The sequence below is a fragment of the Zerene cesonia genome, chromosome 22, assembly GCF_012273895.1.
Source record: "Zerene cesonia ecotype Mississippi chromosome 22, Zerene_cesonia_1.1, whole genome shotgun sequence".
In the NCBI taxonomy this organism is placed as follows: Eukaryota; Metazoa; Arthropoda; class Insecta; order Lepidoptera; family Pieridae; genus Zerene; species Zerene cesonia.
The window spans coordinates 1,933,071-1,952,225 of record NC_052123.1 but is presented as its reverse complement, the minus strand read 5'-3'; the positions used below and the strand labels follow the sequence as shown (position 1 = coordinate 1,952,225).

Genomic DNA, 19,155 nt, shown 5'->3' with positions numbered 1-19,155 from the left:
TTTTTACATTTCTTTATAGCCCAGTCCTCTTTACTGTTGAATTGAGTGAGATTTTGATTTTTTGCGTGGTCGTTCATTGTTATAATGGTGAAATTGGGAATGATAATTGGAAGGTTATGGACTATGAGGTGTGATGATTAGCAATATAACCCGGTTTTGCTTGCATTTTTTTTAAGGATACATTACTAAAGTGCATATTGTTCGCAGCATCTTTAATATCCGAAATGGGAAGTTTTCTTTCAAATATTAATTCCAATGCTAAAATTTCGAATGTGAACACGATCTTTTTATGTTTATCTTTGCGGGGTATGAGGCATATGCATGTGACATCACTTCCGTTGACCGATTATTTATTTTTTTCTAGATATTTCAGTCCTAGCTTAACCACAAAACGTATCAATTGACAGTAAAATACTGAAATGTATATATAGCATGATACATATAAAGGAATAACTTATACAATTAGTTATTTTGTATTTTATAAGTAATAAATATAGTTAAAAGTTTGTTTGAAAATTCTACTGTAAATATTCATTGTTTATCTTTATTTATTCATAGCTTTGATGCGTTTATGTATAGGAATATAATCGCGTTGGTAGCTAAGTCTCCTTTCATGATATTGTTGTGTTTGACACAAATTGTTATGTTATTATATATTTATTTATTTATTGTTATGTTATTATATATTTACTTATTATTGTTATTGTTATTGCTATTATATATTATTTTTAGTTATTTATATTTATATTTTGTTTGTTTTACGGTATAATTTTTTAATATCATTCGTTTACTTTTACTTGATATGGTCACTGTTTATTTAGTGTGTTAACACAGATTTTATTACAATTGTTTACAAAAACCGTGTTAAGCCATACTCTCTATGCTATTTCCTTCATACAGATTCGATCAGCCTCTTTTCCGTTTTGACCCCCTCCTTGGTACAGTGGTTAACGCGTGAGCGTAGAACCGAAGGGTCCTGGGGTCGATGGAACGCACAAAAAAGTCTCGGTCAGGCACGGCATAGAAGGCTGATCACCTACTTGTCCGAAAAAAAATCGATTTAAGAAATAGATGTATATTATTTGCCCCATACCCCAGTACCAGTAACCAGTAGGGACACGGGACTTAACTTACTTTTCCGTTTTAGTATATAACTAGACGCTCGCCCCCTAGCTAGAATATTATGAAATAAATCATGCATTTGAATATATTATAATTTCTAAAGCAGGATCACGATTTATAATACAACTACCCTCACTCATAAAATATATTCTTTTATCTTTAGATGTACCAATACCAAAACTAAAACTTGGTGCCAACTTAGATGCGGATAATATAATGGAGGGTTCTGACGTGTACTTGGAGTGCAGTGTGCGAGCGAACCCGCCGCACGATCATGTATATTTCACTTACAATGTAAGTATGAGTTATTTATATATTGCATAAAAATATATATTAAATATGTTGTACACTTTTTGATGGATTTATATTTTTTTGTTGTGGCGCTATTGACATTTAGACGTCCGAAAACAGTAGCTAGTACTTTGACTTTCCGATTAAACGCGATTTATTTACTAAATGTGTTGAATTACCCAGGGTGTAACAGTAAAGTACGCACCGATACATACAGTATTTGTAGTTGCCAAATGTCCTGTCGGGTTTGAGAATGTGTGTCTATTTGTGTGTGGGTGTGTAAGGTTTGTACAGTCAAATGTGTATAACACACCTTGACTGTATACAGTCACACACACACACACACACACACACATTCAGTACATATTTCCGATTATATCAAACATTGATTTAAGAAACCCTTTCTCATTCAGGATGTAACAGTAAACACACACACACACACACACATTTGTGTATATATTAGTAACTGTGTAATTCTACACATTCTTACACACCCAATAAACCCTTTCCCGTTCAGGGTGTAACCGTAAAGGGTAGCGGGGGTGTGCTCGTCTCGCGGCAGAGTCTGGTGCTGCAGCGCGTGAGCAGACAGCGCGCAGGCGCATATGTATGCGTCGCGAGGAACGCGCTCGGCGAGGGCACTAGCGAGCCGCTGCATTTGGATGTCAAGTGTGAGTTGGGTGTGGGAAAATGGGGGGGGGGGGGGTGTAGGTGTGTGTATGAAATAAAATATGAAGTGTAACGTGGGTATAAAAATTGCTGCGTAGACTGCGCGGCAGACATCTTTCTTTTACTTTGTTTCACATTGCAATTTTATTTTTTCTTCATTGTCTCAATTGGGATTTTGAAAAAAATTATATATATACCAATAGATATTATGTATTATGTGTATTGATATTTGATGCAAAAAACTTCTTTTTTCTTTTTGTGTTGTGTTTTTTTTTAAACAATATAAATGTTACCCAATAAATACATAATTGAGACACAATAATGCACAGTCAGCCCAGTGTGCTCCCGCAAGGACGGCGTTGCGTTACGCGCGGCCCGCGGCGAGACTGTCACGATACAGTGCGACGTGGACGCTAATCCTATGGTGAGTTTCTATTATACTAGCAGTCCGCCCCGGCTTCGCCCGAGGTACATATATCGCCTATAGCCTTCCTGAATGAATGGGCTATCTAACACTGAAAGAATTTTTCAAATCGGACCATTGGTTCCTCAGTTTAGTGCGTTCAAATAAACAAACTCTTCAGCATTATAATATTATTATTTCATTTCTGCACCAAGGTATCATTGCAATCCATAAGTCCATCATCATCATCATATCTGTTCCCACTGTCCCACTGCAGGGACAGGCTTATATCAGATCCGTTCGTAGAAAATTAACACCACCTCACGAGTTCTAATATATTCCAACAAGCCAATTTCACTCTACAAGTTTAGAGGGCAAAGTTCAAATTCGCGATCACTAATTAATACGTGTTAAAGTCGAAGTTAACCGCTGCATTTTGGTCGAATAATAAAATTCGTTATATCACAGGGTAATGTGGACTTTATGGTTATTAACATATGGACTATTTTGGAAAAGCATAAACTGTCAGATTTAAGGCATGTTTTAGAGAAGTAGTGAATGAGGAGATGGTTGTTTATTAATTAATCGATGTTCCCAAAAATGGAGGATGTTCTCAATTCGACTATGTTTACAACTGTTTTTTTAAAAAAATGTTTTTTTTTATTCATATTCTCGTATTGGTTTTTTTTTTTGAAGTGAACCGAATTTTATGATTCATTTCTTATTTGAAAGCTGGGGTCTACCATGTAGTTTCGTTTAAATTTGGTTTATTTCTGACAATTTGAAGGCATTCAGTTTTTTGTTTATTCGTTTTATGTATTTTATGTAGCAGAATAAATAAACAATGAACAATAATTTATTTTCCAAATTTAAATAAACTAGCTTTACGCCCGCGGTTTCACCCGCGTGGAATTCGGTATTATCGCTTTCATCCCCTATTTCAAACCCTTCTACCCTTTTTGAATAATATAAAAAGTATCTTATGTCCTTTCCCAAGGTTAGTTCTATCTTCATACCAAATTTCATCAAAATCGGTTCAGTGGCTTACGCGTAAAAGCGTAACAGACAGACAGAAAGACACAGTTATTTTCGCATTTATAATATTAGTGGGGATAACACACAAGTTATGAGAATATTTACTTTTGCAATGTCATCTGCGGGTGAAAACGCGCGTCTCAACTAGTAATATACTTATAGCTGCAATTTCTTTTTATATTAATCATATATTTTTATATTAAAACATGACTTCCCCATAGTCAATAATTCGTTTTCGAACCAACGAATAAATAACAACTATCAGACCGTGTCTGCACCCTCTATTCCCATATAAAAGTACTAAATATATCTAACAAGCGTGCCACATTCCGCGTGCGAATTAAGCGATAAGCGCTTACCTGTCGCGTAATTCAGCTTTATCTGAACGTTCTTTACCGTAGTTGGGTCAAGGTAAAACGTAAACAATTAAAAAATGTGCATTTTATTTGGATATATACTTTTATTTCCACATTAATGCTAGACTAATAAAACTGTGGAGTGGAGGTATTTTATATTGATTTGTATTTTTAACCGAAGTGTCTAAAACGGAGGTGGTATTTAATTCGGGTGGTTTTTCGGTTCTGTTACTTGATGGTTCTGTTTTAGAAATTGGAGTTTTATTTTATTTTATTTTATTGGTTTCCAAACAACTTATACACTAATACAAGAGCAGCAGTAATAATGTACATCAAATATTGTTCTGTGTATAAATCTATTCTATTGATACACAAATTACTATCTAGTGCGCAAGATTAACTTAACGAAAAAATTTTATCTAAACAGAAAAAAAAAAAGATTACAACAAAAACATACAGAAACTAAATTATCAGAGAAAAGTGCGACTTAGGTGCTACGCAGAGCAGCAAGGACTAAGCGACGAAAACTGTCAAGACTATTGGAAAATATGTCAATAGCGTCATTTTTATTGACTATTTCATTGTATAATCGGCACAACCTATAGACTGGGTCATTATGTGACGTACAAAGGCGAGTGGCAGGTATATGAAAGGGTTTTGTGTTCCTAGTCATACGAACGTTGCAATATAAACAAAATCTACAAAGCATATCGGTATGAATATGATTATTAATAACTTTAAACATGTATATTAAATCAATGAATTTGCGGCGCAATTCAAGAGAATCTAAATTAAAATAATGTTGTTCCTACGGGGCGTAGGTCGTGGATGACTTACTTGAAGGGAAGAATTAATAGATTTTTTTTTTAATTTTTTTCTCCTTGACCCTCAAAGTAGACAAGATTTTATGAAAATTTTTTGAGTTTTTTTTTTTTTAAGATAGGTTACTGCTACTAAAATTACTAAAGAAACTGAATGTTTCTCTTAATTTATACTACTTATGAAGACCTTACATGGAATAAAAAAAAACATTTTTTTCTAGCCTTCATCGTTTCGCTGGTGGTTCAACAGTTCTACGTATACGGAGAGAGAGTTAACAAGTAACAGTGGAAGTAAGTAGATAAAAAAATTTTGTATTTATTTCAGAAATTTGAGTGAATGAAACTGAGCTATTATCATTGAAAAAATCTGTACATAAAAAATTTGACAAGTTGGAAAAATAAAAATTATGTGTTTGTGTGTGTGTGTTTTCTGTAAGATAACATAAGTCGTTGGAACATACATGTAAAAAAAATATTTATTAAGACCTATATTCTAGCTTAGCTTAAACCATTAGGTCGTCTAGCATTAAAAGGACATCAATCAAGATCCTCGAAATTGTATCCGAAAATTGCTCGCCAACAAAAACTAATTTTGTTTTTCCAATAGTTCACAATTACACGAGGAATATTTGTTTTGTTTAGTATTTTTTTTTTTAGAAACAGTAATTTATTACCTTTTTATAGGTTATAGGTTAAAAATATAGGTCTCTATTTTCTTGTGTTTTTGATATTAATAAAAAAATAATCGCAATAAGCAACTAAAAATACGACAGATTATAAATAATATACACAATTTATTTTACTGAAATGTCATTCTAAATATAACATACAATAACATCTATTAAACTACTCCGAATTTAACGCGTGCGAAGCCGCGGGCAAAAGCCAGTTTTACTTCTAAATATACAATTAGCAACTACTATAATATGTTTTTCTCATCCTAGATGCATATCACTACAAAGTGAACACATCATCAGAATATGGCTGGGTCCAGTGTACCGGTACCAACTCAGTGGGCCGGCAGACTGAGCCCTGCCTGTTCCACATACTGCCCGCCGGTCAGTATTCATCGTTAGGCATTTAGTGTTTAAGCACGGTCTAGATTTTAGAATCTATTTGGAATATATCAATGATTTAAGTATATTGTTTGAGAAATATTTTACTTATTTAATATTAAAGTAATTTGTACTATCGACTAGGAAATTAGTTTATGTAACAGTATTAACTTTTTTAAGTTGTGTTGAATTATTCATGGCAGTACATAGTTATTTTAATAATTATATATTTATTAACCGCCTTCAAAATAACGACGAGGTTACATATCGGCCGTATGTTTTTTGTGTTTGTTAACTAAGTACTCTTGACTGGGTGGACCGTTATTGACGATTCTATGTTTATTTGAGAGCTGTAGCTGTCGATGTGGTCCCACTTAAATTTGCTCTAAATCTATATCTATAAATTTGCAGGCGATTAAGCTTTTTGTTAAAATAATAATAACTCTGCCAGTTCCTTGTAAAGCTTTCGTGGAGACAAATGAACTTAAAACGCGTTTTTAATCCGTTAAAAACTAAGTGTTTTTCCGTTCTTATCTAAAGCAGCCGATTCGTTACATTAATGGCGCTCGAAACGGAGTACGTACAATGGTTCCATTGAAAAGTCTTAATTTACTTTTAAATTGTTAAATCTTTTGCCTTAAATATAGTTATTTTCGCTTTAAACGTGTAACACGCATTTACAGTTTAACTGACTGCGAAAAAAACAGGTTTTCTTGTATGAAAATGAAATGACAATTCTTTGTTGTTAATAAGAATATGTAAAGCAAACAAAAAAGAATATATAAAGCAAGCAAACAAAAGACGGCCTTATCGCTATTTAGCGATCTCTTCCAGGCAACCGTGCTACCTCATTACTTTATACTGGGTGAATCCATCCTTTTCAGATGCCATTTATATATGGTCTAGATCTGACAGTTTATTTTTTTTTTTTTTAATAATTACTATAAGAATGGTTTAGAGTGTAGACTCTAGACTAAGTGTTGGAATATTGATATGTTGTTTTATCCTATCTATCTGTGACATTTATTTTCATTGTATCTGTAGCATCCTATGTGTAAGTTTAAATTCTATGTAGAAACTGCTTTCCGAACCGGTCGTAAATGTTAAAAGTGTGTTATGACGATTAAAATGCTTTTTTTAAGAAGTCTAATTGAATAAATGTAAAGTTTGAGTTTGAGTTTAATGCAACAGGTTCTACACTCAGTATTAGAGTTTGCTTGAGTTTCAATTTTCCTCCTAGACAGACCATCTGCTGTCCAGAGCTGTGATATCAGCAACGTGACCCACGATTGTTTCATGGCTTCGTGTACCCCGGGATATGATGGTGGGTTGCCGCAGGAGTTTCTGATGCAGGTGGGTGACGCCTTATTTTATAATCTGTGGTCTGTTTAATAGCGATGTTAAAAAAACCAAACAGTTTTAGAAATTAAAAACTTTTGGGGGAGTCTACCCGTGACCACGCTCGCTGTAAAGTGTTTGAAACGTCGGGTTAATAATATAATGAATAAATCGCGTTTAAAATCCGTTAAAAAGTTTTTAATTTCTAAATGTATAAAACTCGCGTAAAATCAAACACAAGAAAATACTAACCAAACAGATTTTAATATGTATCAAAAACAATTTAATATTTCGACTTTCTTTCTTTAAAAAATTGTCTTAACTAGTTTGTGATTGGATCACTCGTAGTTCGCATAAATGCTTGTGTCAGGATGTTCTGCTCTTTCATATATAACATTATGTATATAGATATATAATATGATTGTTTTAACTATGTATTTAATAACGTATTTACATTTAAAACCAAGCTGTGCAGAATTAGGTAAAGTAAATAGAACACTCTGACGTAATTAGAATTTCTGAGTTTGAAATAAAATAATTTTGTTACCAATGTTTGCGTAAATAAACTGATGTATATTGAGCAAAATATAATAATCCGAGTAAGGATATTTTATAAGCGTGACTTATATATATGAACGTCTAGCTGCGCCCCGCGGTTTCACCCGCGTATTCCCGTATCCCGTAGGAATATTGGGATAAAAATTTGCCTATATGTCATTCCAGTTGTCCAGCTGTTTACTTACCGAATTTCATTGCAATCGTTTCAGTAGTTTTTGCGTGAAAGAGCAACAAACACACACACATCCTTACAGTCCATCGCATTTATAATATTAGTAGGAAGTAGGAAGCAATGTAGTAGTAGGAAGTTAATGAAGACAAGCAATTGAACATCCAGTTTGTTATTTAGCAAAAATAATAGCACATTCTTTTTGCTTTAACTATAAAATAATTCTCACAATAATCAAAATTTTTCAATACCGGCTGCGTAAACTATGTCAATAGATATATAACTTTCGCAAAGTATTCTAAAGTGATCTATCGTTGTTGTAGGCTGTTGAATTATTTATTAGGGAAGGGCAGAAATGTAGGCTTCCATACATATCAGAGTATAGTGTGGAAATCAGGAATGCTCATGTTTTATTTAGATCGTTACTGTTTTCAAAATAGATGATTTATTGACTGCGTTGTTGAATATGTATGAAACACACGAGGACGCGATTGAGTTTTCATTTAACTTTCTGAATATTATAAATGGGACTCCTGTCTGCCTGTCCGTTACGGTTTCACGTTCCACTGCATCGATTTGGATGAGATTCAGAGTGGAATAAGTTCATGGTAAACATGATGATGCTTTTTTATCTAACTGTGCAGATAAATTGAAGAGTCAATTTGTATCTGTACGCTAGACCGGTTTCGAAACCCCGATTTTTCGCTTAAAGTCCACCACTGAAGCACCGGGTCCGAGGAGGAGATGCCGGAGGCCCATATCCCTTTCCTTACCCTACCCAGTCCTTTCCTTTATTCCTCTCATCAATCCTTTCGTAATCCCTTCCCAATTTAAAGTCTGCAATCCATTTGTCCTCCAAATGTTCATGGGTGGTGGTAGCGCTTACCATCAGGCGACCCACCAGCTCCATTGCCGACTATAACATAAAAAAACCCACTGCTCATAGCCCTGTACCTTATAGAAGAAACTACATATCAGTATATCTTGTTATTACTACTCTTTAATATGTTATAACGATATTTACTCTAGTTACCAGGAGGAATCTAGTGAGCATTATAGAAGAAACTATATATTTGTTGATTTTATTACTACTAAAAGTGAAGTCCCGTGTCCCCTAGTGGGGTATGGGGCAGATAATGTACATCTGTTTCACTGATCGATTTTCTTTAGGGTCAAGTAGGTGATCAGCCTTCTGTGTCCTGCCAGACCGAGACATTTTTTTTGTGCGTCCCCACCGGGAATTGAACCCAGGACCCCTCGGTTCTACGCTCACGCATTAACCACTGTACCAAGGAGGCGGTCATTACTACTAGGTACTAATATATTAATAATATTAGACGCTTAAAAATATGTTAAAACAATATTTACTATAGGTATTCGTGGTGGAAAATGGCGCGTTAATAACGAACAGAACAGGCTTGGCCGCCCAATGGCGCGTCTGCAACGTGTCCGGCGCGGCGTCTGTGCGCGTGTCTGTTTACGCACATAACCGGGTCGGCGCTAGCGAACCGCACACGGTCACCGTGGGTCTATTGGAGCATCCGCAGCGGCACACGGGTGAGTTTTGTTATTTTATTATTTCTTGTTTATTAGCGGTCCGCCCTGGCTTCGCCAGGTACATATATAGCCTAAAGCCTTCCTCAATAAATGGGCTATCTAAAATTTTAAGAGACACTTATATACATTCATCCATACATACATACATCCATCCATACTCACAAACTATATCAATAGGATATGTGTGTTAATTAATTAATGGATATTTAATAAAATATAAACATGGAGATAAGGATATGCGAATCGGATTCTATTTAATCAGCTTTTATAAATACTAGAGGGAACGTAGTAAACTCATTAGTACATATTTGCTGATGCTTCCGATATTTTCTTGTTTTGTTTGAATATTATTTATATTCAACTAACGGTCCGCCCCGGCTTCGCCCGTGATACATATATAACCTATAGCCTTCCTGAATAAATGGGCTATCTAACACTGAAAGAATTTTTTCAAATCGGACCAGTAGTTACTGAGATTAGTGCTTTTAAACAAGCAAACAAACTCTTCAGATTTATGATATTAGTATAGATTTTAAGAAGTTCATTCTCGTTATACAGTATAATGTAAAACATTGTTCTTAATCAAACTATCACATTAATATTATAAATGTGAAAGTTTGTTCGTTAGGATGTTTGTCCGTCAATCACGCTGAAACTGCTTAAAGGATTTTGACGAAATTTCGTATACAGACAGGGTCTGAGCAGACTTGGGTGATAGGATACTTTTTAGCCCGATTAAATGCTCCCTTGGGATAAAACAGGAATCTTGATGTCCGGGCGGAGCCGGGACGAGCGTCCAGTTCCGAATAAATACTTTAACCTCGCTTTTAAAATGTATTCCAAACATATGAGAAAGTAAAAATGAACAAAATTTAATAATAGTTTCATTGAGTTATATTAAATGGATGACGCTTGACCCCAAATATAATTACGTAGCTTATTAATTATAGGGGTCAGAGACACCCTAGTCAATCAATAGTCGTCTAGACTGTATTTATGTCCATCTTTTATAGGATTTAATAATTCAATTTTGTGTTTTTAATAAAAAGTATATTTTACATAGAAATTCAATGATACAAAAACGTAGGTAGTTCTTATAAAAAGTTAATTAAGCAATTGACTTAAAATAAGTTTTGATTTTGTGTAATTTATGAACATTGTTACAAAACAATCGCATTCTAACCGAATATTAAAAATAATCCTATAAATATTTGTCCTTCACGCAAAAACAGCTGATCATATCCGGATGAAATACAACACAGCGTCATAGCTTAAATTACCATATAGCTGTTAAGTCTGGTAGCGCGAGCGAAGCGTTACCACGTAACTAGTATTAGACGAATCAAATTATTAAATTGAGAAATAAATTACCATTTTATCACCAGATATTAATTAAGATTAAAAGATATGCATTTTGCATTCATTTAATAGCCAGGGGTAAATTTCACCCCTTATAGTGCAGCGGCCTCCCGCCGCGCCATAGGGGTGGATATAAATGATGCTAATTATTTAATTTATGAAGTGTTATGACCTCTGTGATTTATTTTCCATTGTCGTTTTTATTATATTGTCTAGATGTGGTGGGAACAAATTGGCTTTGTTGAAATTTTAACTTGCTTAAACCCGCGGATTCGCTCGCGTGTTTCAGCTTAGGTACCTATATGTTGTATTAAACTTAGTAAGTACTCATCTAAATTGGTTGCGCTATTTTTGCACGAGAAAGCAATCAATATTATAAGATTAACATACAAAATTTTGAGTTACATTATACCCTGTTCATATGATAGTCAGTTCTTATTTGATTATCGAATTAAAAAAGCTAAATAAAAAAAAAATTTTTAATTAATGGGTAGATAAAAAATATGTTTTATCAAATTAATACACGATCGACTACACATGAATATGCAATAAGATGCAAATATACCCCTGCTACTCTACTTCTCTTTTTAAAACTGGTAATATAATTAAACGGAAATAAAACCGGTCACAATGTGTTCCATCTTAATTGGGATTGTTTTAACAGTAGGGTCACTAGAATATCGACATAGGTATACGGGTTCATTATTTAATCATCGTAATATATAAGTTCGCTTTTAATTCTGTCAGAACTATATATTCCGTTATAAGATGTGTGGGAAAATAAATAATATCTATCACATACAAGAAATTCATAAAAATAAACCACACATGCAAGTTTCCAATATTTAAATTAAAATTCAAAGTTCAAATTCCAAAGAAATACCCTAGTAAACCTATTAATGTAGCGGAATTCTTACTTGCGGAAATTTCCAAAGGTTTCCGCCGCAATAATTCCGCCATAAATCAAAGCGGACGCGGAAATTCGGAGTATGTTTAAGCGTTAGTAATGTAGCGTGGAATTCTCATCTTGAACGCGTGGAAAAGCGAAATCCCGAAGGTCTAAGGGTATAGGGCAAATGCTTTTCGCACCATTTCTGGTGGGTTACTGTGACATCTTGAAGCAGGAGTAAATCCAGTGTGCGCTTTGTTTCGTCTTGGCTACCACCTCCCTGGTGCTGTGGTGAGAGGAGTGGAGAGGTTCCTTTCCCGGTGGGGACTCGCAAAAAATATCTTGGTCTGGCAAGGCACAAGGCTGAATACCTCCTTGTCAATAAAGTAAAATCGACCAGTGAACCAGATGTATATCACTTGCCCTTTTTTCTTCAAAGTTTTCCTAAACCCACAGGTTGCCTGGAAGACATCGCTTCTTAGCGATAAGGCCGCCTATTTGTACCGCGTTTTCTCTATTTGTGAATATTTTTTTTGTTTTTATTTTGTTTTTGTGTGTGCAATAAAGTGTTTTATTATTATTATAGCCCCATACCCCCGCTAGGGTACATGGGACGACATATTTCATCATATGCAACCACTTTCTTACACTGGAATTATTGCATCAAGACGCCATGGTAGGAAACTTGCTTTATGTTCTTTATTGACAAAACTGTCACCTTTATAAATGGCAGCATTTCTTTGCAATCTTGCTTAGTAATCTCGGCCCAATAAATCAGCTTTTTCAGAACTAATATTAGCAAAAACTCCACATTCATGCAATAGATAGTTCCATAACTCAAGATTAAATCCGCTTCCATTTAATAGTCAAGGAGTCGTTTGCGGGAATGTTCAAATTAAGTTGGGTTGGAGTGGAGCTGTGAAGCATGCTCATTAGTGCAGCTAAGGTTATCGATTTTGTCTTAGAGAAATATGCTTTATTTCTCCCAGTTCAGCGAGAATGTCACAGGATGCCAATTGGAATAAGTACAATTGGACTAGATGTTTCGTATGAAAGAACGTTTATTTGATAGCCTAGTGAATCATTAAAGAAGTGAAATTGAAAATACAAAAGGGGAAAAAGGAGAATTATTGAGCAGTGTACGTTTTAATACTCAAGACAACTGTCCAAAAACCTTATTTTGTTAATTGGGTAGTTCTACTAATATTACAAACGCGAAGGTTTTTAAGAATATATAGATGTTTGTTACTCTTTAACGCCATATCTCTGTGATTTGATAAAGGGAAAGATTATAGTCTGGATTAGCAGATAGGCTATTTTTATCCAAAAGCAAACGTAAGGGGTTGCAGCCTGTATTATATAAAATATAAATAGTTAAAAGATTAAAACATAAACACGAACAAAAGTTCTTAAAAACAAATAGGAAATGTGATCACTCCATTTAATTGAAACACAACAGACGTAGTTAGTGTAGACAATAGTCAATGTTGCAATCTCGTTGAAAATCAATTGAGCCAACGTTTTCATTTCGAACAAGACAATGTCTTAAAGGATTTAGCTTTCATTCGTGTATGTTTCTTATCTCTTCAAGACATCACTTTGATGTTAAACAATACATAGCTTAATATCTTTTACAAGATGTGTCTTTATATTGTGTTTATATGATATACAACACACTTTACAAAATGTTATAAGGAGTCCGTATGCCCACTATCAATTTCTTAAAGGCAAAGTCATAAAAGCAAATAGAGCAGCCACATCTCGTCAGTTATTTTTGTTCACATGTATTGTAAAGTAAGGTCTATTATTGAGAAATCCCATATTGTTGAAAGTTCTAATGACAATGTCCGATCCTACAATAATTAAGATCGCCCGACAATAAAATACCGAATTCCCAAAAACGGTTTTATTTTGCCAACAGCCAGAATGTATCCAAATAGAATGGCGCACAAAGAACAAAAAATTACATAAAACGCCCAAAATAAATACGATGAAACGATTATTAATCGTGAAATTTCTTTTATCTTCCCCTAAAGAAGCAATTCTAACCCTCGCAATATTTTTTATGGTCTTAAATATGTGCTAAAATCAATCAGGGTTGGCGCCGTAGCGTCTGCTTGCAAAACATCGATTGGAAGTGATTGAAACTCTGTTATCTTTGTTTTGTTGTACAATTTCATTTGGCTTGTTGTTTCATGGTTTTTTATGGAAACAGTCAGCAACAAATATTGCTTGCATAGTGTTCAGCTGCGAAGTTGTGTGGTACCTATTGACATTAAAAATAACACATTGCCCTAATTAAGTCGTGTTAGCGTAAATAAGTCAGAGACATCCTTTAAATCTTCTAAAGTTATAATTTTTATTGTGCTTGAAGTACAAAGAATTTCATAAAAAAGCAATGCAAGGCACTGAAATTAATCGGTGTTTCAATCCTATTAATGTATAGTAACTTTAAAGAAAAACTGATTCGCTACATGTATATAAAAACTTTAAAAACATTCATTTAAGACTACAAAAATGTTTCATATTAGAGAGTAGTATAACATTAGAGAAAAAACTGAGAATCGCTACATGTATGTAAAAACTTTCATAAGATTCATTTAAGATCAACTATTCCACATAGTTTCACTCTCAAAACCACAAAAAATCCAGAAACCTTGATTCTAAATTGTGTATCTAGAAAGTATTGAAATCTCAATTAAAATTAGTCTTATTTTTAGGTGCATCATCAGTAAGCGTGCAACTGTCAGCAGTTTTAGTGTCAGTTCTGTGTGCAGTCAGCGTGCTCGTGTGTGTTGGGACACTGGCAACATTCGTACTGTGCTATCGGCATTGCCAGCCGAGACGAGGTATGTAATGAATTCTAAACATATCACATTTGTGTCAAAAATATCACTTGTGTATAATTTCGTTTGAAACAGAATTTCCGTTTCACTGATCTTCGCTGACAAAGGTATGACGCTTCTGTCTCCTGTCTTCAGTTCTTGATGTCTTCAAGATTTTGGATGAAATCCAAAACATTTCCTTATCGCCAACAGATTAAGGAATACCCCAAAACCGTTTATAAAACTTGATAGCAATGCACCAAAACTCTAACCCATTTTAGGTGAAAAAGTGGAGAAAACGAAAAGCCGCGATGAATCAACAAAAGACCTTCTAGAAGACAAGAGTGACACAAAAGAAGAGAAACATTCAGAGACGAATCCCGACATAATACCAGTAGAAACGAAACTGAACGCAAGCATTTCTGGTAGTGTGGCGGATCAGATGACGACCCAACCGTTGTTGGCGCATTGCTGTGAGAGGAACCAGTTCTGCGATCAATATTTAGTTCGCCCCATGCAGTACCACGTGCATCCGTATATAGAAAACAAACAGAGTGTCAGTTTGGAGCCGCTCGACTTGAATTATCTGCCGACGGAGTATAGATTGCCCCACGATAAGGTGTACGAAGATTGGCTGAGATATAAGAACGCTTTGCCCATGGATACTAGTAATTTGGTGAGTTGTTTTTGAAGTCTTGGCTTACATCGTTATCATAATCATAATCACTTTATCATTATGTTAAACAACATCACTACTTACATTACCCCCATCACCATCATCGTCATCATCAACTTCACCACCACCACCACCATCCACATCCGCTTTATTATCACCATAATCCTTATAAGCATTGTTCAATTCACTGTCCCTCTTACATACGTGACATTATTTATCAAAATTACGAAGCTTGTTTCAATTTCTAGAATATAGTTTTGGACTAATTTATTATTATCAATATATTCTTATTTTTTGTTCCCAAAAACTTAATTCGCCTTTTTTTATTTCTTGATAATTTAATTTGTAGTTTGTTTTTAGTTGAAATGCTTTATAAATGAGAAATTTTGAAAGAATAGGAATTCCCGACTTGATAATTTCCTGGGATTTCAACTGATATACGATTATTGTTATTTTTGATAGGAAATTGTTGTCATTTGGTCCCATTTTAGAATCTGGAGTGGCACCTGGGCTCCCCGGGGACGTCGGTGACCCTTTTGTAGAAAGTAACTAATATTATACTTATTGTAATATATACACATGAATCTGTTTTTGGACCACGGCATATCTGTATATATGAAATAGAGTGGTTACACTATTTTTAACTCATAAACGGATTAACCGATTTGGTTGAAAATTCGTGCAGAGGTAGCTTAGAATCAGGAGATGGAGGTAGGAAAGTTTTTATCTCGGAAATCCCACGGGAACGCGAACATGCGAGGAAAGCCCCGGGTCTATATTTTCTGCGACTACGCGGGCAAAGCCGCGGGCGGAAAGCTAGTTTTTAATAAGATCAAATAATTAAACGACCAAATAATAAAAACACAAATACATACTTCTAAATTTCTTGCTAGTAAAAAAGTCTAGAAAAACAAAATAACTTCCTAATTAACTAAATATCAATCAATCATTTGAATTTGATATGCCCTAAATTATTTGAATAATATAGTGTTGGTGTTCCTTATAATGAGCCAATTATAGTGACAAATTATGTTTGTACAAATTCCTATGGTGAAGAGGTAGGTGTATTAGCCATAATTTAATACTTTTTTATCCTTATATTTTTTCACTTATATCCTTATATTTTTAACCGACCTTTAAAAAGGAGCATGGGGTTATGTAAGAGCAGGCAACCGAGCTGGTTCTTCGCCTGATGGTAAACGATATTTAGGAACATTTGCAGAGTTATGGCCTCAAATGCGTTACTGCTCTTTTAAGTGGTAGGAAAACAACGAGGAATAGGATGCGGGTAAAATTTAATCTAGGAAATAAAGTCTCATCAGTTTTAAATTTTACCTTTTATATTATTTTATATTTATTCAACTAATTTCATCCAGATATAAATATATATAACTTCACTTATATATTTTGGTCTACTTCGACCGGAGTATTAACAAATAAAACCATAGAAATATAACGCCAAATAAATTGTATTTATCCTTCACAATCTGCTGAGAGTAGCGATTTAACTCTTCTTATTTATTTAAATCCTTTGTCCTATTTTTATATTGCATATAAGCGTACAATAAAGCATTTTAATTAATTAATCCAATTAGCATCCACTTAGTATACATTCAAGTCATATTAAAAGCTTAACAATTCCATAAAATCTAACATTCAATGATATTTATTAACTATTTGCAAAGTTCAAAGATTAAGTGTTTCCGTTGTTACCAACAATTCTGCAGTTCCGGAATGAATACGTAATTGCAACTCGAAGTTTCACAATATGCATAATCTAGTTTAGTTGTTTGAATTAGGGAACTTTAAATTTAATAAAATTTACTTATTTACGAACTTATTTATAAGATTCTCGGAGACTAAGTATCAAAGGAAATGTGTAAAAAAAAATATTTCTAGAATGTTATAGACAAGTTTGCTACTATATATGAGGAGGAGATTAGGGTCAGATTACAGAGAAAACAAGTTAACATGTGATAGTCATAACTAGTTAATCGATTATAAGATATTAATAACGGTCTGAGAAAATTACGAATAAATTAACCTTCCGCGTCGCTAGAATGTTTGATGTGTAATTTTGTCATATCCTTAATTGTACACGAAAATTACTTTTTAATATCCATTAAGAACACTGCGAATCATATCAATGTCTAGCTAACTGCTTACGTACTTACTTATCAAGGGGATGCTCTTATTTTCGGTGGCCAAGACTCACATAGGGTTCTTGCGTCACTCTAATAAGTAAGGAATATTTACCTTCTATTAAAATCGTTGCTTTACGTAATTAATTACTTCTCTTTTTTAACATTACCTTACCGGACTGTGAAATTGTTTGGACTTTTATAAAATGTTACAAACATTTTATAAATATCAATTTATAATGAATTCGGATAAATTCGTTGATTCCCATTTATAAATAACCTTGCAACAGATAAATTAGGCATGTAAATATTTCGGAATATCTCTGTTTTAATATTATGTATACAAATATTTTATTTACTCTGTTATATTTTCGAAACACCTCTCGATGAATGCAATGAAAACAAAATTATAAAAATACATTGTTAGTTATACCCAATTATCATAATGAAAACATTTAATTCAAAACAACAATTAATTCATAATAACAAAACACACATGTTTTCAAGAAAAGTGCCTGCAGCCATATGGAACCTATATGGCCTTTTAAGGATCATTAGGTCATCTGAATTCCAGGCCATAATAATAATAAAGGACATATAGGTTAACCTTTGTTTTTTTTCTGCTACTCTGATCTGCTGAACACTAAATGTGGAATCTAATAACATTTTCCAAATCTCGTAGCTCCCACCACAACAACTGGCGCAACCGAACACCATTTACAGCAGCATCAAGCGGAATCCACTGAAATTGGTCAAAATGCCAGAACTGGACTGCCACGTCCCATATCCGAGGAACTACTCCCCTTCGCTCCACCTCAACCCGGATAACAGTACGGCCAGGTTCACACAGGGTATGGATGTTGCGAGTATGACGGAAGGTGAGTCAGTACTCCTTTTCAGGTTTAAAGATATGATGCAGGAGGAGATGGTGGCAGGGAATTTGGGACATCTTTCTAAAGGATTTCTTTTGGGTGTTTAATGTTAATATGGTTTGGCTGTTTTCTAAAGAAGAGCTTGGACCTGATATTATAGTTAAGAACATTTTTGTTTTTACTTCGGATGGATATTTTTAAATTCTCATTTTACTACTTTACGCTAGCTTGTCTTTTCGATAAAGGAAGAGCCATAAAAAGCAACATAATTTGTGATATTCTAAAAATAAGTCTTATTTCACTTCGAAAGTACATACATATAATAAATGAATGGATAATCAAAAACATTTTTAAAATAATAAAACCTGTTTTTCGTTTATAGATCCTAACAAAACCGAAGCGTCCTCCAATACAACTCCCACGCAGCGATGAAACCCGTGTACTTACAATGTGCGTGTGTGTGTGTCACAAACACTAATGTGTGATTTTTCGTGTTACCCAGAGAGTTAAATTGTAAATATTAATTGTTAATTGCATTTCAGTGATTGCAGATTGAATTGAATTATTTATTGTAAATTTATATTAATTAATTTGATTAATAACAAAGACTGTAATATTGTTATTTTAAATAAATTGTTTATAGGTTTAAGTAATTTTTAATTAATAAATATGGTAATGAAGTTGTGGGTTTTATTTCATGTACATAGAGTTAAATTATAGCGTGCTGATCCCGGCTCCTGAGTTGACCGGGGATATAAACATAATATAATACAATTCTTAGATTTTAGCATTATTTTTTTATATAATAGCGGGCAACTGAGCTGATGCTTCGCCTGATGGTAAGCGATCACCATCGCCACATGTCGATTTTTTTTAATATAGATAATATGAAGAACAAAATAATTCGTAATAAATTAATAATAAAAATAAAAATATCTTCCTGGGCGAAAGTATCGAACACTTTATTAGCAAAAACAATTTTATGTTACGTAATAAAATGCAACCAATTTGAGACATGA

At 33.9% G+C, this 19,155-nt stretch overlaps 1 protein-coding gene across 1 annotated transcript in view; it reads left to right on the top strand.

The window, feature by feature from the left end:
- Window positions 1–18,728, top strand: part of LOC119836074 (nephrin-like) — a 59,717-nt gene extending 40,989 nt beyond the window's left edge. Inside the window, exons 11-21 of the mRNA XM_038361288.1 lie at window positions 1,286–1,416; window positions 1,931–2,084; window positions 2,412–2,506; window positions 4,919–4,988; window positions 5,642–5,755; window positions 6,993–7,105; window positions 9,191–9,374; window positions 14,343–14,471; window positions 14,729–15,123; window positions 17,947–18,142; window positions 18,519–18,728. Coding sequence (XP_038217216.1) covers window positions 1,286–1,416; window positions 1,931–2,084; window positions 2,412–2,506; window positions 4,919–4,988; window positions 5,642–5,755; window positions 6,993–7,105; window positions 9,191–9,374; window positions 14,343–14,471; window positions 14,729–15,123; window positions 17,947–18,142; window positions 18,519–18,568 — 1,631 coding nt within the window. The 3' untranslated portion in view covers window positions 18,569–18,728. The remainder of the gene's footprint in view (window positions 1–1,285; window positions 1,417–1,930; window positions 2,085–2,411; window positions 2,507–4,918; window positions 4,989–5,641; window positions 5,756–6,992; window positions 7,106–9,190; window positions 9,375–14,342; window positions 14,472–14,728; window positions 15,124–17,946; window positions 18,143–18,518) is intronic.
- Window positions 18,729–19,155: the final 427 nt, after the last annotated feature.